Raw genomic sequence first — 24,508 nt, 5'->3', positions numbered from 1 at the left:
ACTAAGCACAACACTGAAATAACTCTTGAGTTGTAGCTTTACCTCTAAGCATCATTACTAAGCATCTCCACCAACACTACTGGGATTTCCTACTGTTGCCAAAGCAGTTCACCTTTCCCAGTGGAAACTCCATGATGGACCAATAACTGTTGCTTTTATTACAAGTACTTATTTAAGTAGCTGTGATGAGAGTAGGCCCTGTGAATAGTACTTCAGCCTGCAGAGGATGTGGCTGGCTCTCTATGCTAGAGCTTCATATTGCCAACATAAGTACAGATGAATTGCATCAGCAGTGGAGAAGTACAGGGGGATTGTTGGCAGCTCTAACTGCAGCACAAATGTCTATTCTTAAGAAATTGTTTTGTGCCCTACCCACAGGCACAGGCACTGTGGAAGTATGAAATGGAGATAAAGAATCAGATTCACTGAATGATGCCATGAAAACAGGCAGAAATAATACCATGAAGAGTCTGCCCAACAGCAATCCTGCACTGAACAGGATCAGCTTTCTGCATAACTGTGTTGGAGGATCCTCTTATTTGCAGTGTCCACCCTATTTCTACCCATGGTTATGGCATTAGTAACACTGCTTAACTTCTTCCCCAAGAAATACATTCACAATCATCCCAAAGTATATGAGAGTTTGCATGTTTTTATTCAATGCTTGATAAGGTGCAATATTGGAATGATGATGCATTGACATAGAAATACTGGTAATAAGAAACTGCTGAAATTAATAAGAAAACAGCAGAACTGCGGTATAAAAATGACTAAAAATGGATAAAACCTTTCAGGAATTATAGAGGGTAACTATTTCTCTCCTGCTGAGCCTGATTCTATTACACAGATATTAAAAGCAGCATTTCAAAAAACATGACATACATTCAAAAGGGAGCAAGTACAGAGAAACAGAATGTGAATTATGAATATAGCTCCACTTTTGTGCTCTGTGAGACCCTTTTTATACAATTTTGTATCATTCTGGTCATGGAAATTCTCAGTTTATGTACACAGTGAGCTGTGAGAACAAAATAATAGTATATTTTATACCATAATTCTAAATCAAGGGGGTTTTTAAGTTATTAAATTAAGAGCAATGTAAATAATGAAAAAAGTATTAATCAGACCAGACTGCTACTCATTCCATTAGTAAATCACTGCAGGGTGATACACATCAACCCATCACACAACTTCATAAGAATACTAGGACATTTTGAAGATATTTTTGCAGGATACATGTAGCTTTTTAAGTCCTAAGAAAAACGTGTGACCTTAGGGTATTAGATTTCTTGTGATTTAAATTGGGGACTGGGGAATGGAATCTTATAAGGGAAAGCTCTAAGGTAGTTTAGCTCTGAAACAGAAAAATATTCCAAAGAATCTTTTCAGTGTGGAGTTTTGTCTGCAGCAAGTGCTCCCATGAGTTTTCTTCTTTCCAAAGCATTAAAAAATTTATTATAAGGACAAGTCTTTTCACAGTTTTACAGTAGTTAATAAAGTGTTCATAAAGAGGCTTTTAGAATTTTCTGTTCAGACAGAAACTACACAATAAAAAATTAACATTATGCCATTAACAGCAAGAAAAGTGACAAGATCAGTTTGCATAAAGTAAATGCTGTTCAATATATTCCTAAACAACATTGTAGCCTTTTACAATAAGGGGAAAAGGTGCACAGATGAGGGGAGAACAGTGGATATTAGTTATCTCAAATTTACTATGGGTTTTAACACTGACTTCCATAACTTCCTATTAGACAAGTCAAGAAAGCATGAGCTAGATAAGTGGACAGTGCAACGTGTTGGAAACTGGTTGAGCAACTAGGCCCAGAGGACAGTGATCAACCATTAGGAGGCCAGGTGCAGGAAAGTCACGAGGTTCAGTCCTGCTGAATACCATCATTAATAACCTGGACAAGTTTGCCTTGACTATGAAGACTGGCTGATACACCAAATGATCATGTCACACTCTGACAAGGCGGAGTTCAACTGGAGAAAATGTAAAGTCTTGAATCTGCACAGGAATGACCCCATGCAACCATACTTTGAGGCCAACCACCTCGAAAGCAGCTCTGAAGAGAAGGATCTTGGGGCTCTGGATGAAAGATGAATGTGAGCCAGCAGTGTGCCCGTGGGGAGAAGAAGGAGCTTGGGTAACATTGGGAAGAGTTTTTCCAGGTCAAGGAAGGATCCTTCCCCTACACTCAGCAGTGGTAGAGAGCCCATCTGGGGCTCTGGACCCAGCTCCTGCATCCTCCACCTGAGAAGTCCTGTTTATTAATTGAGGTGGTAGAGATTACATTGTAGAATTTGTTCAAACAATAATTCTTCAGAAAGTAAGTGTATATACAGCACCAAGTCCTAGTCTTATTACAGTTTACATCTAACTTGACAGGAGAAGGAATAAATAAAAGCATTATAATCTTTCATAGCAAGTGGCAAAAAACTGAAAACTCCAACTTGTCTCATTAAACTGTGGTTTTCTTGCTTGCCACTTCTGTTCGTGGTTTGGGCCACTTTCAGATTGATTTACATCCTATTCCAGGGACAGAAACCAGATTGTGCCACCCAGCAAAATCCAACATTAAGTTGCTTTTCTCAGCTTACTGCTCCCAAGATAAATATATATATAGTCAAACCAGGATGCAACGACTAATGCCCTTGGCATGGTAGCAGCAAAAGTCTAGTTGCCAAAACAAAATCCTAGTCCCCCTTAATTAAAGCCCATCTACAGAAATACTTGTAAAATCTGCAAAGAGAATGATCAGTCATAGCATAATCAATAAACTAATGAATAGCTTTCCCGAGACAGACAGAACATCTGTAAGTCAAATTCTGATCCAATATTTATGACAAGTTCATCATTCAAATATTTTAAACTAAATGGCTCTCAGAAAGCCTATGACTAACTTAGAGCCCTGTGAAAAACTAGAAGCATGAATTCTGCTTACAGCTTACCAAGAGGCTCATTTTCAGTTGTTCAGAGGTCATATTCCAGTAACAAACTGCTGCACACTGTGGCTAGAAAAGGGGATTTAACTACTTAATCCCAGTACAATTTTAAAAAGCAGCTGTGCTTCTCTAAGGTGAAAAGCTCCACAAGTAACAGCAAGTACTGCAAAAACTCCAGTATAAGCCATCACAGTGATTTTGTGGACAAAATAACCATCACCTTCTAAGATTATGGAAGACAGAAGATATGAATTGACATCTAAACAAAATGCTTTTCTCTCATTTTAAGCACTTCTACTTTATACAATATCAGTAAAATTATGGAGAAATTAGTACTGCCCTGCTGATGATTTACTTATTCCATAATGCAAATATAACTGAAAAAAATTGTCTGATTAATTTACATAATTCTGATGTAAGCCAAAATGATATGATGATTTATAAATAAATCTTTAGAACTTTTTGATTGAATTGAAATAGCTTCATAAATCCACAAGAAATTAATCCTGTCTGAAGACATGTCAACATGAAAGTCACCTGTCCTGACTAGCACAGGAGAAAATAATTCTGCCTTTGCAAAAGCTTGTAATGAGACTTTGGTTGGCCTGATTCTGCTTGAAAACTGCAACACTCTCAGCCAAGTTAAATTAATTTGCCTTAAAAGTGAGGCTCTATTAAAGCACATAGTTTAATACTAATTCCCTAGTCTAGCCTGTAGCTAAGTAATACAGCCCTAAGTAAGAGAGAAGTAGCTGTGACACCTGATAAATTGTATTTCTTGACTGATTTATGACTTATGTCCTCCAGTTCCAACCTAACAAAGAAAATTCAATTATCCAAGCAGTCCTAGATTCATGACTTTAGGAAAAGATGATCTGAAGCCAAAATTCAGGTATCCTGAATCATTTCTAAACGACAGCATGAAACACTGGTTGAAGTGCAGAGGTAACAAGGATAAGCAAAGATTGTTTCAGTTTTCTCAGTTCCTGAAGGTAGTCTGCAAGTTATTTGACAATATTATTAAAGCAAAAAACTTCTATAACTTCAGGCCTAAATACCTATAACTTATAAAAAACTTTATAAACCTTCAAAACATAGTAAAATTGAAATAGTAAAATGTAATGGCAAACATTAATGCAATGCAAAGACAACATATTTTAAAAGCCCAAATAGTATGCAGATGGAGTATGTCACGTCAGCATGATAACTTTATTTCTTGTACACAGCTTTTCTGTGTTTAAGTATTTAACCCCAAATATAATAACTGAGTTGTACTTTGTCAATCAAACTTGAATTTGTCACCAAATTCAGTTCTAACTTCCAGAATTCATTTTGTTCTTACTAAGAATACCACACCTTAGCTTCAGTATGCCAGTATGAGAGATAACACCTCAAAATTTACTCCTCCTGACTACAGAACATTCCTGATTATCAGCACATGTTCTATTCTGTAAAAAATTCTGAATGCAGTATAGATTTCCTGTGGGTAACACAAGGAAAGATTAAATCAAATTTTTCATGAGAGATCATGGCCACTAGAAGAGTAATTCAGACAAAATCACATCATGCCTTCAAAAATAACTGTTGTTATGAGGTTTGAGATAGAGGAAGTAGAAACAACTAGGAATCTAGGTGCAGATTTTCAGGTGCCTGGGGAAAAAAAAAAGGAAACAAAAGACTCTTTAAGACTGAAATGACTCAAATTAGAAGTATTGCCTTTGTTAATTGCCTTCAGAAGGTATTTTGGAAGTTGACCTGGTCTAACTCTGGCCATGTCAAAGTCAAGTGTCTTGTCTAAGCCCACCATTGCTTTCTGCGTTGTACACCATGGAAAGAAGGCAGTATCTTCTCCAGGTGGTGAACTGCTTCCATTATATCAGATGCTTACCTTCAATGGATTCCTCAGTCCTCAGGGTGCTGAAGTTCTCTTTGCAGACTACTATAGAGTCTAGACTTTGGCAAGATAAATTCAAGCTAGAAATATCAGGCAACCTCATACCTTGTGAAATATCTCTGGGGTAAAAGACTATGTTCTCAATAAAATTATTACTGTTTATATATCAGATAATCTGATGGAGAGCCAGCATGTTTAATTTAGCTATTTAATGTGTTTCATATGCACATATTTAAGCCTAGGGTAATGTAATTTCTATACTCTGAATGCTGGATTGTACAGACAGTGCATTAAGATGTACAACAATGTACACAATCCCCTTCACTTTATTTGAAATAGCTGTCTCTTTCCTGTCTGAGCACTATATGAAAATCCAGAGGCAGGGAACGAGATTTATTTTTCTCTCCTCCTAATCAAACTTCAAATCAGAAAAGCATGAATACAGTCTGCAAATACTACTGCTTACTTGATTGAGATAGAAATCTTACCACACTCAGGAGGAATCTAGTTTCTGGCAAGAAGTTCTATCTCTAGGCTCAGACTGCAAAGAAAGTTTGCTTTGCTAGAATCTGACAGTGAAACATGATTCTGTTTAACACTGCGTGACTATAGTTGCACAGTGGGAGATTATAGGCAATGAGAAAATTTCTAACAAATGGCTCCTATCTGCAAGGAACAGAGAACTGAACTCTGCAGAACACATCTTTGGTAATGAGGTATGCCAGGCACTCTGTACCAGAATTAATCTTTCTGTAAAAGCCAGAAAATTGCTACAATTCAACATGGAGATAATGAAAATAATGTTTCACAGCATCCAGGCTCTGGTCAGGTGGAAGTAAGTTATGTTTTCTTGCTATCTAGGCGAATAGTGAAGGTGTCTGCCACAATTCTCATTACTTCCCTCTGTCCCAAAAGCTACAGCTAATGACTCTTATTCAAGTACTTTTGTCCAATGAAATGAAGGGGCAGAATGGTGGTGTGGCCTACATCTAAACCTGGGAGCAGGGAAGTGCTCCTGAATGTTGCAGTTAGATGCACTCAGCAAGTTTTGTCTCATCAGCAAATCAAAATGGTGCCCGCTCACCCCTTCTTCAAGAAATGCTCCACTCCATACTGTTCTGACATCCATAATCAGAAAATGACTAAGCAAACAGTCTCAAAATAAAATGTGCTATTTTCACCAGAAGTGTATTGCTTAATGCAGCCACTTGGAACACTGATAGAGTTTCACCTTTCATTACAGAATAATTAAAGACTCACTGGCCAAAATGAATCAAAGAATGAGCACAAATTAATGACAAAGCCATAAGGGCACTCACTAGGAAAAACAGACAGATGTGTAATAGTTTCTGCCCTGTCAAGTACTCAATAAAAATTACTTAAATATTCAGTAGTTTTGGGATTACTCAGCATACTCAGCAAAAATCCTTCACTCAGGTGAACATTTGTATTACTATGCAACAGGGTTGGGGTCATGCACATTGCTCCAGTGATTAATTATTTCCAAATTAATCAAAGCAGCAGCTTCAGCAAGATGCAGCAAAAAAACCCAAAAATAAAACAAAAAACAACTACAATGCTAGGAAATTCAGGAATACTATGTTCAGAAAAAATAAATCTTCAAGCTAATCAGGCAAAAAATGCACCTGAACCACCATCGCCACCCCCCTAACTTGCACACTGAAAAAATGTTTTATTTAACAAATTTTAGAGTTTGTTACTTCTGCCTAAATTCTGCAGGAGTCAGATTAGGCATCCAGGTCCAAGAGAGATTTTATGATTATGACTTCACAGCTGAGAGAGGTGTTTCCATGACAAGTTTCAATTTCTTGCAGCAATGTGATCTATAACAAACTGGCTCTTCTCTGGTTTGCCCTACTGACCTCCTCTCTTGTCATGCATTGGATTTTGTATACTCCTTTCTTAGATGATGCCATTTCAGCTGTCAGACCAGATTATACCTACATTCTCCTGTAGCTGTACTTCTACTTGTGATAGCTTTCCCAAGTCTGCACTGCCTGGTGAGAAAAATATTTTCTTTCTCATTTAATCTCATGAAATTTTAAACATGTATCATCCATGTCTAAGTGCTGGAAGACAGCAAAAAGCAGCAGCACCACCCTGAAGTCTCATTAAGGGCAAGAAACAGGTCATACACCAATCCTAGCAGAGGAAAATCTTTGCTCTATAAAGTCCAAAATTTAGTTTGGATGAAAACAGAATAAAAGAAACACTTGTGACAAGAGTTGCTCCATGTCAAAATCTGCCTTGCTATCCAGACCTAAGTGAAACCCCAACACTTGACACTGTAGATTATATGAAATGTGAATGATATAGAGCAAAAAACTAAATCTTATCTGGATTTTGTTTTATGATTTCACACACTTTACTACTATATATTTCTTAAAAAATTACTAATATACTGCCCCCTCCAAAGAGACACAAATGCCAAGTGAAACAATAAAGGTTTTGTATGGGATGAGATGGGGGGAGGGGTGATGGAGGGAGAAAATGAAAGTTTCTAGCACATTATCACAGAAGCCAACCCTGCAGCCTCCCCTGCTACCAAAATCTTGACATGTAAACTTAGTAAAGGCAGGAGCTTAAAACAGACCTTCACAATAGTTGGTCTGTCTGAAAAATACTGGGAATTAGAAATTTCTCCTAGTTTATTTTTTAATACATATACACATCTATGTATTACTGATAGGAAAAGAAGAAAATTCTGAAACAAAGTAATTCCAATTTAAAGTAATCTAAATTTGAAAAGATTTTGAAGGTGTTTGGTTTTCAATCTCAGAAATAAACAGAACTTTCAATTACTAGCAAGACCACAACATAAACTTTTATAATGGAAATGATCCAGTTAATAAACTCCTTATTTATTCAAACACCTGTATGAATCTTACAGTTGTTACTTTCAAACTAGTGAGCAAAAGTTCTTAAAATATTCCATATTCTAGGAAAATATCCTGGAAATATGTCAGCATTGCACAAATTCACCCCTAGTAAAAGCTCAGGGGAGCATAAGGGGTAACAGAATCTTACAAGACCAGGATTACTGTGAGGAGAATTAAAATAACCTGGTAAATCTCATAACTGATGATACTAAATCCAGAAGAAATTCAGGCTATGCTCCCTGCTGGGATCACTGTGCCCTCCTTTTCATTATCAGTTCTGTTACACACAACACCAGCAAACAGGAACTTCTGCTCTGTGCTGAAGATGGAACTTCAGGCATGTCACTAGAGGGGCCATGGTCTGGCTTTGCTCACCATCAGTGGAGCAGCCGCTGGTGCCGTCGCTGGAGCAGTAGCGCATCTCAATGCGCTGCCGTCCCACCTCCAGCAGGTTTGGGTCAGGCAGGCGCGCCTTGCAGGTGTATCGGAAACGCTGCTCGTAGTGACCACCGTTGTCTGAGATGTTCACCGGGGTCCAAGGGGTCCAAGGAGTTGTCTTTTTTAACTCCGGGCAGGCGTTGGTGTTACACGGCTGATATTCCTGAAAGAAAAAGGTCATCATTAATATAATCATCAAATACAACCTTAAAAACGCCCCAGAAGCACTCAGACAAAGACAACCTTTAAAAAAAAATCTTCTGGTATTTTTTCAACATTTCTAATAGCATTGATCATCAATGAACTTTTAATACAAGTCTCAAGCTGAAAGTGTTTTTTTAGCCTCTATGCAAGCACAGTACCACACTGCTAAAAGCAATAATATACCAGTACAAATTTGATCTATCACATCCATAAAAACAGTAAATCAAACACTCTAAGTACCACAATCAAGCATATCCTTTATAAATTAATAGCCCAAAGTAAGGTGAAGCTAAATATGCTAAAGCTTCTAATTAAGAAGAATTCTGATAAACTGCAAGTACATGTCACAAACCAGAAAATAATTATTTGGTAACATCTAGTGGCATATGAAAAAACAAACCACTGCCCATTTTGTATATTGCTTACATACTTCAAAAGGGACAACAGATAAAATATGTTTCATATTACAGATTCTGGCTCCCTGAGGTGCATGTTACTCATAGCTCCAGAACTGCTAAACCTATCTTCAGAAACAAATTCCCTGTGGAGTGATATGCACTAAAAGGAACAGATGACATTTAAAAAACCAATGCAGAATTGCCAGTATTCTCACAAATGCAGACTTGTCAGTATTCTCAAGCCCCGCAATCTATGCCTTCTGATGAGTATCACCAAGGTCTGTAGGTCCTGCCTATTCATTTTTCAGAGCAAAATATACATTCAAATTCTCTATTAAATATATGGACAAAATTAAACAACTATTGAATATCAGAATGAATTTACACTGACAAATTAATAATGATGAAAAAATTAGGCATCAGTGGGAAAACTTTTAAATTTTTTATCTACCTCTTGCCTATAAGAAAGAAAGAACTGAGCTCCTTCTGAAAAGGAGCCTACTAAAATTTGTTATTTCACTAAATACTAAGAAATAAGGAAACAATAGAAATGCTTTTATCGTATAGTACAATCTCCTTCTTTCATAACCTTTACCACAGTTGATACCATCATGTTCCAACAAGCAATAGATTACATGCTCCTCTCTTTCCCATGGTGATAATGTCCTTTTCATCTCATACTTCTCATACTTTCCTCAGTCCACTGCCTCTTCTCACAGAGAGTCTAATTTACGAACATACCAAATTAGGTTTAGAGCAATCACTTTCAACCCATATTTTAATTTAAAGTCTGTGTTGCTATTTCAAATCTAGAAGAATTTATTATCTGAAAGCCTTTCTAATCTTTCCATCTGTAAGAGTTGGGAAAAAAAAAATCCCCAGAAATTCCTGTCCCACTAACACAGCGACACACTGGAGCACCCACCATTATGTTCAGGATTCTCAAGTTCTGAGGCCACAGAGATTTGTGACAACCTTGTGCTTCCACAGTTTTGTGTTACTTCATATATAAAGAACTCTTAGCCCAAAGGCTTCAGCTGGACTACTCTTGTTCTCTCCTGAGGGCTGTGCAAAGTCCTTTCCTATCTTAAAAACTTTTTACCACTTCTATGGTGACCACGAGTCATGCTCAGGCACCATTCAGGGAAGATGATCAACCTTCCTGCGATGCGAGTACCAGCCTGGTCTGGTTTCTGGTTCAGAAGACAGCAAAGAACAAGCAAACTATCTGCTCCTAGGTACAACAGGGGAATTAATTTCTCCATGCCTCCTGAGGAGTCAACTCTTTAAATCAGGTATGTTTTAGACTTAGGACAGAACATGTATAACTGTCCTCTTGCAGCACATGAATTGTAAAAAAACAAATAGTTAAATCTGCCTTTCCTTTTTGTTTCTCTTTTTTTTTTTTTTTTTAAGATGTCTAGCACTGATGAGTCTATCACTGCTCCGGATCAGCTGTTCTGCTATTTAGTAATCTGCAAAGCTAACAAATTGCAAGTTAATATGAGGCTGCATTTTCCCCTTAATTTAATTTTCCAGTCACTGAATTCTGCTGTGCCTTTATCAGTGATGCTGAGAGTGTTTCTTGTCCCAAACCTACAAAAAAATTTTCATGCCCAAGTAATGATAAACCTAGCTTAATTTTTTAAACCTACACAGGATTTGAAACCTGATTTCCAGTTCCTGTGCACACAAATGTCTTCTATTTGTCCTATTTCTTCATTTTCCTTAAGACTGGACACCAAAATTTGACTTGGCATTCTAGAAGCAATCTTATCAATACAGCATGTAAAAGCAATCATCACCCCATTTGCCTGACAGTTTGACTTTTAGATGCACATTATTGCATTAGTGCTTTTTCCTTCAACAACATTGTACAAAGAGTCTAAGTAGACACAATTATCTTTGATAACCTGTCCTTTTCTAAATCACAGCTAACAACTACCTATGGATTTTTATCCCATGCAAGAGGCTGGTAGTATTTGGCAATATTAAAATATGTTTTATTAGCTTCTGCAATTATCTAACATATTATTTACTACTTCACCAATCTCTGTCCTTCTCAAGCTTTACTGAAAATGTCATACATCACTGTCTAGACTGTTGATAAAAATGTTAAATGTTATTGACCCAAGAACTGATTTCAGGCAGACTCTACTAGACATGTTAAATTATATCTGCTCATTGACACCACATTTTTCAATTTGTCAATGAACCAGATTTTAATCCATTTAACATTTGTTATATATTTCAATTTTCTGAATCAAATTATTTTCTGTTGCAAAGGTAAATGCCTTGGAAGAGGATATGTGCTGTATTACTTTCAAACATCTTGGATCCCAAACACTTTTTTGGACGCAGGAAAAGTAAGCAGGAAAAAAAAGCAACCTATATAGTAGCTGCTACATTGTTTATTTCAATATAGTCACAACAGTCTAAAAGTTTCAGTTCTTCATTTGCTATTGATTTTTGTACTGGTATTTTTCAGCCAAAACCAAAAGCTGCTAGAAATATGAGGGCTTTCTTTATTAGACATGGCATAGAAAGGTGAGGGTCATGTAAAGCAGAATATGTGAGGTATGTAATGAACCCTTTGTAAAATAAATATAGCTAGTAGAGGAAGAAGTTAATTTAGTGGCAATGTATTGAATGCTGCTCTGCTAACGCATTTTTGAGATGAACACATCAGCTCCCTTTCTTCTAGAAAGACAGACTGCCAGTGTTCAGTATGCTTCAGGATGTGTAGTCCCTTCATACACCCTGACAGAGCATTCTCCGATGCTGTTACCAGCATGGAAAGAAAGATGCTCCTGAAAAGTGTCTGTGAAGACCATTTGTTAGTTTTTCCTTTATTCTTGCTTGTTGCAAAGCTTATATCAAAGTTTGACTGCTGTCATGCTCATCTATTCAACCACTGGATAATAATCATGAAAGGCTCAGAAAGCTGGGGAAACAAAAGTACATGTAGTTCAACTGGAGAATATTTACAGCAGTAAATTATCTCTCCAAGAGAAAACTCAGAGGACTATTGCCAGGATGGATGACTCCTTTGAATTCTGGCACTAATAATGACCGGGCAAAGCCTTCCGGCTTCTCTCACAAACACTGAGTGCTGCACTGCTCTACTGACTTCCACATCTGCCACAGAGGAATCAAAAACTGCACAGTGCTTGTTGAGAGCATTGATGTGATCTGATCTGAAAACTCTGGTAAAAGCAGAACAATGAACTTGCTCTGAATTGCCTCAGATGTGGAAGTGAGGAAAGGGGGAGAGAAAAGCCATATTGATTACACATGGATATATTAAGTGCTGCTAGCATGAAGGTATAGTCTAAAAGGAAAGGTTCGAGAGGGAAAAGAGAGGGAATATGGAAACTGATGCCTCTGCTTGGTTTATCCTCCTCTTATCACCTTGTCCAATGCTTGAACGATTTACCCAAGAGGGATTTCTAGAATATGGCCCTCTCAAAAGCAGTTCTACCATGTAGAATCATGGGCACATTAATCAAGTAGCTGCAAGTAAGTCTCAGATGAATAAAAGTCTCAGATGAAACACTGAGGTCTCATCTCAGTGGTAAGACAGAGCTAGAAAAGCAGTGAGGCACTCTGCTTCAGTAGCACTGCTGAGAGGAACTGAGACAGCAGCTGCTAAACTCCACCTCTGACATTCCACATGGACTGAAGGGAGAGATGGGGCCAAGCTCTCCTGGGGGATTCTCTAGATACTCAGAGAAATATTTCAGGGGTTCAAGTGATGGATGATGCACATTAGTCCTTACGGTACGCTTGTGGACTCAGAGTAATAATTATTTGAAGCTCTTTACAGACTCCAAACAACTCCAAAAGTATCATTGCAATAATTCAAGCTTAACCACATTCCTAAAGTTATCTTTGCAAGTGGCTCTAAAACTTTTGGCCTAATTCATCATATTGAGACTTTTAGTTTAGACTGGATTTAGCAAGTGGAAGCAGTTGAATTTAGGCCTGGAGACACCTGGTAAAGATGCAGTAAGACTTGTAAGACTAAATTTTAGGGCGCATCTCAACATTGCAGTTTTTTGGAGATCACTGGAAATGTTACATAAAATACACAAATAAAAACATACCTCACAAAATACATATCTGTGAAAATGATAAATTTAAATGAAATATTATAATGAAGAATACTGGAGATAATATGAGAAAAGGCATCATAAATTAAAATGATTATTTGGAATCATAATATATTTGGAATTGTAGATAATGATTATGCTATTAAGCAGCTACCTTGCTTCTGTCCTTAAACAGTATTCCCTAGTATTTTTGCACAATGGAAAAAGAATATTAATATCATGTTTTCTACCAAGATTTATTTAGAATTATTTGATTATATTATTTTAGAAAAGGACCAGTAAAATGTAATTTCAAACTAGAGGGGACTACTGCTAAATAACATTGTACAAAACAAGAAAACTCACTGTTTTCACCTGGAGGACATGAGAAAACTGGTTAATTTTTTCCTACCTCTGCAGAGCTACTTTAGTCAAATTCCTAAAAATTTTGAGAATCTCTGAGACTTTTAGTTTATGTTTGATTTTAATTAACAAAAAAGCATGATACTCTGATATCTCCTTAAAAACTAGAACAAATTATTATCTACATTTGAAGTACAATTTTTTTCATTACAACCAGAATTCAGATAAGAGAGTTCTATTCCCATTTATATGTTTATATTATAGAGGGATTTCTCCTAACAAGCTCTTTATTTCTTTGATGCATACAGTATGTCTGTGTGGAATGCACTTTCGTTAGTTCTCATCTCTGTTTTTCTTTCTCATCTGTTAGTGACAGACAAAGCAGCTAAATCAACATAGACAGTGCATTTAAATATTTTCAGTTGAAGAGTTATATTTTATGATTTTCTTTCAATATACTATATTAGTTCTGAAATATTTTTTGAATCACAAAACAATCCATTGGTTAAAAAATACTTAGAAATGTTTCCTTTTTGTTCCATCATGCTAAAATTCAATTTGACTAGCTTGAAGTAATTCTTCAGGTATTAAGACACCAGTAGAAAAGCATGTTGCTGATTCATAAATCGAATGGTGTAGAATGTCTGTCACCTGAGACAAGACAGGGTTGTAAGGTATGAGAATCTCAGTCAATACATAGTTAAAAGAAAGGACAGCTCTCACATGCAAACAAAACAAAGGCCAAACCAAATGCAGCAGGGCTGTAAAACTCCAGAGAGAAACAGTTCCCATGTAGAGGTGGCCTTGTTTACATGTCAAAATGTATGTTCTCTGAAGGACTAATACACCCTCTCTCTCCCCATGAACCAAAGGATCAATCAAATTTATCTTCCCACAGTTGAAAAACACACAGAAAAATCATTAACTGAAATTTATAAAGGAAATTGTTAATTTATTTTTTACTACAGAAATGTAAAGCCTAGTCTATTTAAAGAAGCATTTTCAAACTAAAACAAACAAAAACAAGTTTCTGACCACATTTTTATTTATTCCACAGTTTAAAAAGCCAGTTTCTTCAGCCAAATACCATTAGATATACCTTAGTTGAGTGTAATTGTGCTGCTACAATACTACTCCAAAAGCATGACATGAAAGAACACTCAAACTCCGTTAATTTCACTTACACAAAACATCTTCTACCCTGTAAATTTCACAGCTATACTTGGAAAACAAACCCTAAAAGACTTTTTGAGATCCCCATTGTATTTTAACCCCACTTAGACATCCTAGTGATAGGCAGTGTTTTAGATTCAGCTGATATCCATAGGAAGAGTTCTACTGATTCCGATGGAACCAGGACTGCAGATACTATTGCTCATTGCAGATGCAATCCTGCAACAACATGAAGGGTAGGAGGTTGTGTCCAGAATGGGTTTTAAGATATTTTGATGGATAGAGGGAGGAAAATAAGTTTCTTCTGAACAAAAAGATGTGGGTTTTGGCTGCAAATCCTGACTGCAGACAACTTTTTATTTCAATTGTTGTGTATTTTAAAGAAATGAATTGGAAAAATCCCCATTGATGTAAAGGGCAATTTAAAAGGAATTAAAGGCTGAATTTGGATCCCTTTTTCCTAGAGGAGTTCAAGGCCCCATGGGACAGTTCAGGGCACAAATCCTTCCTGTATTCAATATCACTAATTTTACTTCAATAAGGAAAGTTCCTAGTTTCATCACCTCTTCATAAACCCATCAGTTTTTGGAGTGTACAAAGCCACCACTTTCATTTTTCTACCAGCCATTTCTGTAACTCCCCACTCAAAAGCTACATTTTATGTCAAACTCATAAAACTTTTCTGAAGGAAATTGCTACTATTGAAAACCACTGTCTTGCAGGTAAATTGCTGCTTAGGAGATTGGCATTCAGGGATCATTTTCTCCAGCCCATAGTTAGGACTCCTATTGTAAATTCCATCTGGTCTGTGGTTTTGTGTGCAGCGTTACAATCAGGCACACAATAAACATGCCTCTTGTTCTAGCAGCTCCACTGTGAGGTGGGAACCACTAAAACTGAGGGACAAGAAGCTGGGGATGTCACCATTTGAACCCAGTAAAATTTGAGAAAACCAAAAGGGCCTGTCAGAGGACTCAATTAAAAGATTCAATTATTTTTGGTCTGAGTGTTGTCATTTGGACTGCAAAGAAAAGAAGTATAAGATATTGCTGACCTGATGCAAACAGAACACACAGGACCATAAATAATCAAGGCTGTAAGGCTGAAAGGATTGTCCACTATAAATGACTGCATGGATTTACCAAAACTGACTCAAAAGTGATTTCTATATTGCCACATGGTGAAGGCCTCAACTGCAGCAGGAAAGCCAGGACCAAAATCTGAGCAACATCATGACAAGTACATGGTGAAATACAAATACCACTAAAGGTAAATGATATGCTACTAATAAATGAATCAGAATTAATATTTTCAGCTTTTAAAATCAGCATGTAAATAGCAGCCTTGAAATACATCTTTATAAATTTGATTATAAAGAGAGAGAATTCAATTTTACCTTCAAAATTAGGAATGTGCTATTTGAAAAAAACAGGAGAAGAGATGTAGCTTCCCTGACCAATCAGTACTTCAGAAGTGGGGAAAAAGAGGTTGTTCAAAATTCCATTTTGGGAGGTATGATCGATGAGTGGGAAAAAAGTGAGTTTCTGCAGCTCAAGAAGTTACTGCTCAGCTGGGCCATGCTAACAATCTGTGCATGTGGCTTCAATCATTACAAATGCAAATGCAAAAGAAGGAGGATTAAATCAGATGGAAAACGGGTGATTTCTTTTGCTATAATAACTCCATTGTTTGCAATTAATTTCAAATACTCTTATGAGAAACTTAACATTTTAATGTAGGCCCTATAATTCCTGACAAAAATCTTCTAAATTGCTGAAACAGTTATTATTAATGTAAAATATATTTTTTAAACTTCTAGAAATCATGGCTATCCTAGTATCTATTAACTGAGAGTAAGAATTTTAGGAGATAATCCAATAGTCAAAAATATATAAAAAGGTTATTAACTCATAAATTTTAGAGAGTGCTGATTCATAATCACTGCAAATCTGTTATCAGTAATAAATTACCTTAATCTCACGTTTTCCTTTATGTAGGTTTCTAGAAAGACAAAGAGAGTTATGTTCTTGTTGTAAAAGGAGACCCCTAACAACACATTTTTAAATACCAAAAGTGGAAGAAAATCTGGAATTTCAGTTCCCACAGGCAACACCAGAGTTACTTGGCCATATGTGACCTGGAAAAAGTTTCATTCTTAGATACCTGATGCTTAGATTCACCCAATGCTAGCTTCAGTATTTTTGGTTCAGCTGAACTAGCACATTTTAGGATCAAAATCTGAGGGAAAAAAATGCAGCTACTAATCGCTGGTACATCAAAACTGATCTGATAGTGTGGAAGTATTAGCTGCTTATGCAATTGTTTAGACAACAAGCATTCAATTGCAGCTCATTTACTTGTTTTTTTTTGGGTTTTACTTCATCAGTTATAAAGATCAATAAATTGTGTTTTATTAAAAAATGAAAGCCGAATTTGAGAAAACTGATTTTGGGAAGAGCTGAAGCCTGGTTTTGCTCTGCAAAGCTGATTATTGTAATACTCTTACTGTATTATTCACTTAAAGGACAACTTAAATGATAGACCAATCACTGGAGGGAAAAATCCAGAAATGTTACACTCCTGAGATAACACTTAAAATGTTACAGAAATTGCTAAATAACAAATGTGTAAGTGATGGAAATGGTAGAGCCTGAATCGATGAGGAGCCATGAACTTTAATTCAGAGTTGCCAGACGAAACCTAGGAGATGCAGTAAAAAGCAGAAATGCTTGCTGAAATGTGTTCGACTGAGGAATTATTTAAATCCATTGGAAATTGATTTAGACACATAAAGATACAGGTTCAGAGATTTTGATCACTGCACTTCCTGATGAGGTAGCAGAAAGGCTGTGATCTGCACTTCTGAAAATGAAGTCAGTTAGCAAGGGGTCTGAGTATGGATTTCAAAGCCCAGTGAATATTGCAAAATCCAGCTGCCAGATCCATCCAGCCCCCGATGGTTTTTAGCTCATCTTCAAAAACGCCAAATACCAGAAAGTTCCAATCAGAGGAAATTCAAAGATGGAAAGTTAATGTGCATATGAAAATCTGTATCTTCACAGCTCAAAGGAAGGCCACTCCTCTGTGTACAAGTGAAAGGAGAGAAATAAACACATCTTGCATTCCCCAAATTGTTTTAAAGCAATGTTGAGAGACTGGACACCATCTATGACAAATAGGAATAGAAGGTAGGTTAAAAAAAATCCATTGTGCTATAAATATCTTTTTCAGGCCTTGACCAAGGCCTGTGGAAGCAAACTGAATAGAAAAATGCACTTAAGCACAAATTTAATACGTTAGCATAGCACAAACATCTGTCTTTCCCCAGGGCAGAAGTTACAGCTGAGCTGACAGATGTGACTGTGTGCCCACACCTCAGTCACTGCTGTTACAGTCAAATAGATAAACACAAAATCATCTTCAGTTATAGCTTTTAATCACTCTGACAAGGAAGCACTGCAACCAAAAAGCCAACATATTTGTTTCTGCCAACTCTGCTATGGGAAAATATGACCTTTAGTAAAGGGGGAACACCTGAACTAGTTAAATTGCTGTAGCAAGCATCATGTGTTACAGCCCCTAGATATGGGGATAAAGTAAAAGGACAATCAAAATAATAGCATAAAATTTTGCAAGTTGCTGCTTGAAAAACAGAAACATAGAAACAGATTTGAAAACTATGCCTCTAGTTATGATAATAAATGTAAATTCAAATTACCTACAAATTTTCACGCTTGTGCTTAACATGCTCAGTAAGTGCAACTGCACAGAAACTTATAAATATAAACTAATAAACACAGAAAATTATAAATATACAATTGTCTGTCATTTTCTCATGAGTAGGTATTAATTTCTCAAATCATGTACATTTAACACAGGATTCAATTTCCTAAATGTATGGCTCTGTTGCCATTTTTTATTTTTATTTACGTTTTAAATGTTGTGGGTTATCTCACCTAGCTTCCAAATTTTTCCAAAAGCATATGGGTCTCTCCCATGGCCTCTGACATATCTTCACTACAACTTTCAGAAGTTCACACCCCCTATAGTTTCCCAAAAGCAACACATGCATCTGTTTAAGTAAATCTGCCTACTGCCTTTGTGTCCACCAATGATGCCTGTCATTTTTCAGAATCACATCAGAACTGAAATTCCTGTTTCACATTTTCAATTTAATTTGTGTCAATCAAAAAAACTCCCTATAAATCAATTCCTCTCATACAACACTTTATTTTTAGACATTTTAATGTTCTTGGTTTGATATAAAGTTTATTTACAAAGCATTTAATTTGTCTGCATTTTATTTTTGAAGCTCTGTGTCTGCAAAGAAAACACTATTTGATCTTCAGCCAGTTCGTGGTAAGACAGATGTTTCTGAGGAAAAAAAAGAAGCATTACTTGTATACTGGCTTCATGCTATGCTCTATTTCCAGTATGAGGAAAATACAGCAAAAATAACTGTGGGCTTCCTTTACACCTCTTCAAATAGGAGCTGTTCTGTAGGTGGCATGACCCTGGTGTAAAACAGATCAGGTTTTAATTGACAATAGCCTGTGTGTTTCAGCTCAGGATTTCTGAACACTATGCTCTGCTGCTCTGGGGAAATTCCTTAGGATTAAGGCACTTTCATTTTACACTTTGTTTGATATCTCAGCAGAAAGGCTAAGTACTGTACAGAGGCAAGGTGGCACTGCTAAAGACATTGAAACCAGAAAGTTAATGAAGAAAACAAAAGGTGGAGATTTCAGACTAAAAAAATCATAGGAAGGAAAATACTCTGGTAATGAAAATAAACTGACCAGGAACAGAGTCTGGTTTCCTGATAAAATTAAATTGAAACACAATTCAAATGGAGCATTGTATGAGTTTCAACAAGTTGAATGTATAACAATATATATTTTCTTAACACAATACTCATGAGAGCTCTTAAAGAACGACTTTGCTACTTAATGTACACACAGGATCCTTAACTTCTCTTTATACACAGCTATGCTCATTTCAAGTCTTGTTGCAAATCAAATTTCTGCATGCCAGCTGTGCCCCATTTCTTGACATAACATTCACATAAACTCATTTATGAAAGGAAGGAAAAAAGGAGATGAGCAAGGATTGATCCATACTGCAGTGTTCAAATTAGGCAGAAATAAACCCCCAGTTTGTCATTGAATATGACATCTATTAAATTTTTTCTCTTCAACATACCAGAAAAAGGACATAAATAGCTAAAAGCTACAAGAGTTGAGTTACATGCCAGAGATTGGAAAATTTAACTGTGGCACATGCCTCTGGGATGCTGAGGCTGCAGACTGCCATTGGGTAGTCAGGAATGCCGTGGTTACTTATCAAAGCAATATGGAAACAAACCCACATTAACTTATTGGAAAAGAGGGATGGGTAATACATGATGTTATATTTCTAATATTCCTAGCAATGTGGAGAGGACTTACTGCCTGTACCTATGTAATCATGGCTGGAATATACAAGTGAAACTCATATGACAGAATTTTAGCTCAAGGTCAGGATGTGTGCCCTGAATTTACACAGTAGGCTTCATTTTGACAGGTCTGTAAGCATACCATCAAGTCTTTGTCATTTTCAGGACAATGACACTAACAGCTGGAGAATAAAAATGCTAGTGTTAGTTAGAAAATAATAAAAATATTATTTTCCTAAAAATGGCAATTTTCTCTGTGTAAATATTTTGTATTCACCCTGTGATTTTAAATTTGAAATGTCTGGCCTTTTAAAAACATTCTGGCCTGTCAAATAAAACTTTCAAGGTAAGTTTGATGAGAACTATGCTGCTGGAGCAGTCTATCCTTAAAGGATTGCACTCTGTGGAAGGGATCCATGCTGGAGCAGTTCTTGAAGAATTGCAGCTTTTGGGAAGGACCCAAGTTGACTAAGTTAATGCAGAACTGTCTCATGTGGGAGGGACTCCATGCAGGAGCAGGGGAGGACTGAGTTCTATCCCTGAGGAGGAAGGAGCAGCAGAGATGATGTGAGATGAGCTGACCTCAGCCTCCATGCCCATGAAGTTTAGCCTGGAAAGAAGGAAGAAGTGGGGGAAAGGTTCTTTTATGATTTGGCTTTAAATCTCATTACCTTACTCTGATTTGACTGGTATAAAATAAAACAAATTAATTTCCCCAGTCAGGTCTGTTTTGCCCATGATGGGTAACCATGATGAGTAAGAGATCTCACCCTCTTCTCACCTCAACCCAAGAGCCTCTTACTATATTTTCTCTTGTCTGCCAGGATGAAGAGGGGAGCATCAGAGCAACCTTGGCATGCAGCAAGCCTCAGTGCATGACATGACAGGGGTGCAAAGGTAGCCTGAAGTTGTACATAAGCAAAGAGAAAATTACAGCTAGATTTTTGTGTTGTGGGGATTTTTTCCCAACTGGACAAGTTGGTAAAGCATCCTTGTCTCTGACAGCCTTCTCTGATACTCAGGAATTTGTCACCAAAATATAGACATTCCCAGGAAAAGAAGTGTTCCTTCTTGATGCTCAAAGACAAGGCAACACCAGTAAGACCAGTAAAGGTAGAAAATGGGCCGAAATAGGTAGGACAGGCAGTCTGCTTTGTTTCTTGTTTTTCTTTAAGAAACCTAGGAAAACATCCTTAAAGGGGAAGAAAAAAGAAAAAAAAAAAAAGCAATAAAGATAATGACACTGAGCTCTTTGCATATCCACAAGAAGTACTTCATTTGACTACATAAAATAAAAGCAGTTGCAGCTAAATAAATGTCATTGATAAGAACATGCAGAAGTTTAGTAGGAATTTGGGGATGAAATTGTGAGAGACTGCAAACAGTCCCTGGGATCCCAAGGGAGAGGGAAGAAAGAAGATGACAGAATGGAATTTTCAATCATCTTCATGCAGATAAAATTCTCAGAAATCCTCAAAGGGAAAGCTTGATTGTGGCTTCCTCAATGCTAATTCACCTGCTTACACTGTTGCAGTTTTAAAAGAGCACAAAAAATGGCATATCTTTCAACTTTTAGTTCTGTAATTCATAAATGTGTTTATGTGGGACTTAAGTTTTGACCACAGCTTCTAGTACATTTTATAACAGTGGCTTCTCATCAAGGTGTAGGTGTTTTAGTAAATATTTTAGTACCAGCGATGATGAGGTATGGAACATGCTGTTCAGTTAAGGCTTGGTTTATAAAAGCAATCACTCTGTAGACATTGAATGATAGATGAATTCTCTGTCTTAATGGATCCCAGCACTATATGAAACTAAGCCATTCAACCCAGGTACTTTTGTACCAGAGAGAGGCAAAAGAGAGATGATAAAAGGATTTCAGGAGGCAGGAAAAGTACATTTAAATTTACTAAGGATTTGTTTAAGGTGTACAAAATTATGCATCACTACCCAGCTTTCTTACTCTTAACATCAAGTATTGCTTGGAAAAATTGTTTCAACAGATGCTAATTTGGAACAGAGCTTTTTTACTTTGCCTTTTGCTTTCTTTTACATGTCATACAAGCAAACAAATATTTTTGTAGCTGTTTTGCCACCTAAGATTGTCTCTCTGTCTCTTCATGTTTAGACAAGTCTGTGAGAAGTCACAACTTTGGAGTTGTTTGTTCCTTGAACTCTAGCTGATACAGCTAAACCACTTTTTAAATTATGGAAATGTTTTTTAAAATCTTATGACAAAGGAAAAAAAGTTAATTTGATCACTTTGCAGGATGACAAAGAAAGTATCTGATTTTGCAAAATGGAAAGTTCACTATCTGTTTCCTTTGAAAGAACCTGTGGCAGATGCAACAGGGTAATTTTTTTATTTTCAAACAAAGATTCCAGAAAGAATCAGTCCAACGTGTCAGAGCCTTATCCTGCTCAGAGGCAAAAAGACATTTCATTTTGTATGTATCAATGTTCCAAAGAGCATTTAGCTAACACTTAAACACAGGATCTGTAATCATATAGCTGCTCACATGTCTCAAAGACACAAAACATGAAAATTCCTTTTTGTAGGATTCAGTGACATTAAACCCCAAGAAAATTTAAATCATTCAGTATTTGAAGTCAGATGAGAGTAACATCCTCAAATACTTTAAATGCCCATCACTCCTATCAATTTAGCCTCAGAGAACAATTCTTAGCATAGGAGAAAACTAAGTGAGATACAGGAAGAAAATATGCTAGAATAGTTCTAAATGTGATTATTACACCCTAAAGTTATGTTTTTTCTGAGGAGATCCTTTCTTCTAGCAGGGAAGACAAGTGGGTGCAGAGATTGCTTGCCTTTCTAACAAACAATTCCTTGCTAGAGGGTCACACGGATACACATTATGCCAACTTCAGATTTCCTTGAGACTCCATTAATGAGGTCCCATGAGCCCCTTTCATACACTGAAATTATTAATTTTAAAAAGTATCATTTTAGGCACAGGAGTTTAAGAAAAGCGATGAGAAGGAGACCTATGTATTTTATATCTACTTTAACTGAGTAATAAACAGAAGCATCTGGCGCAGAGGAGCTTTTGATCAGAACAGCAACATGTAATGTTAAGATTGTGTAGTTTTATCAGTACAGTGAATCATCTTCTTTCTGGCAAAGTGAAAACAAACATGAGCCTGTCTGGCACCACAGCCAGTGAGATATTAACATAAAACAGTTGCATTTGATCAAGGGAGTTTCCTATTAATCCACAGTTAAATGAGAATGTCCAATGTTTGTTAGCAGGACCAAAAAACCCAGATGCATCTTTATTTGCCCACAGGATAAGGCTACGAGCCTAGCACTAAGAATCATAAGCTGATTACATAAGTGATTTATTCCAGTGGATGTGAAGTTTACTGCATAAAACCCAGAGACGGCTATCCCAATCCTTAACTGGAATGGGATTTCTGAAACATTGATGTCCATATAAAGGGATTTGGGTTTGAAAATCCGATGTTTTGGGCTTTTTTCATGGGTATGGTAAGTTTCATTAAATCATCTCAGGAGCCCCTCTTGCATTCTAGCATGAATGGTCCACCTGAAACCTAAGCATAAGTAAAGCACTCCCGTGATTCCCATCTTTGTAGCTCAGTAAATAGGGACTAAGTGCTGTTTGTACCAATTTTGCATTAAGCCAGGACGACAGGCTAAAGGACCTGCTGGGCTGTGCCTGAGCTTGTGCTGGTTTGCCTGAAGATTTGTTTTTGCAAGCAACAGCAATTATCTAATTACCAGATCTCTATTACCTGCTTTGCTTTAACTTTTCATCAGCTCTGTTATACTTGTGTGATGCAATGTCTACACCAATATATATTTTGTAACTAATGGGCATTTGTAACATGTAGGCAGGGAGAGCAGAATGACCCATTAGACCCTCTTAATAAAACACAGCACAGAGGAAGCTTTGAAAGAATTGGCAGAGAGCAATACCTGAAGCCCAAGGGCTATAAACATCCCTGATGGCCAATTACTGGTAATCAAATGAATGCAACCTCAGGAGCAAGGTAAGTCAGGCCATCCTTGTCAAGCCTTGGGGGGAGCAGAGAGAACAAAGAGCAAGCACCCAACAAATGTAAAAAACACAGTAAATTCAACTGCAATATGGACTTGCAAATCAACAAATAATAAGCTGTGAAGCCTCTTAACAAACATAAAAAAGTTCCTAACTACATCCTAAATTGAGAAAAAAGAAATAATAAATATCAATATCATACTTCTGGCCAAGGCCTCAATACTGTCCAGTTGCTGTAAATCCACTGCCAGACTGAAACCATCAACCCCCACATCGAGGGGCAGTAGGAGGGCCAGCCTGACACCAGAGAAAGGCAGAGACTAAAAAGTTTGTGTATTTACGTTACCAGCATGTAATTTAAACTATTTGATAAGGCTGCTATAAATGTAAGAAACATTAAGACTGTAATCAGACTAAGATAAATTCTTGTCTTCACATAAATGGTGTATTCTTTTTTGCCTGTAACATGATTATAAGTGTTAGCAAATAGGTGGGAGTCCAAGCAATCTGTTCTCTAACTTAACTGCAACAAATTTCTCATAAAATACTTCACAGTTAAGAATATTTTCAAATATTCATGTACAACTTTAACTCTGTTATTTTTAATAGATCCTGTATTGGAAT

General features: G+C 36.8%; 1 protein-coding gene across 11 annotated transcripts in view; it reads right to left on the bottom strand.

The window, feature by feature from the left end:
* The window catches only part of SEMA5A (semaphorin 5A), a 312,223-nt gene that overhangs the window by 23,254 nt on the left and 264,461 nt on the right, over positions 1-24,508 (bottom strand). For all 11 annotated transcript variants that reach the window (XM_021546911.3, XM_021546907.3, XM_085573625.1 and 8 more), the window contains one exon: positions 8,119-8,344. In XM_021546911.3, coding sequence (XP_021402586.1) covers positions 8,119-8,344 — 226 coding nt within the window. The remainder of the gene's footprint in view (positions 1-8,118; positions 8,345-24,508) is intronic.

This window comes from Lonchura striata, chromosome 2, assembly GCF_050655825.1.
Source record: "Lonchura striata isolate lonStrDom1 chromosome 2, ASM5065582v1, whole genome shotgun sequence".
Taxonomy (NCBI): domain Eukaryota; kingdom Metazoa; phylum Chordata; class Aves; order Passeriformes; family Estrildidae; genus Lonchura; species Lonchura striata.
The sequence above is the reverse complement of the archived record's forward strand: the minus strand, read 5'-3'. Positions and strand labels throughout refer to the sequence as shown.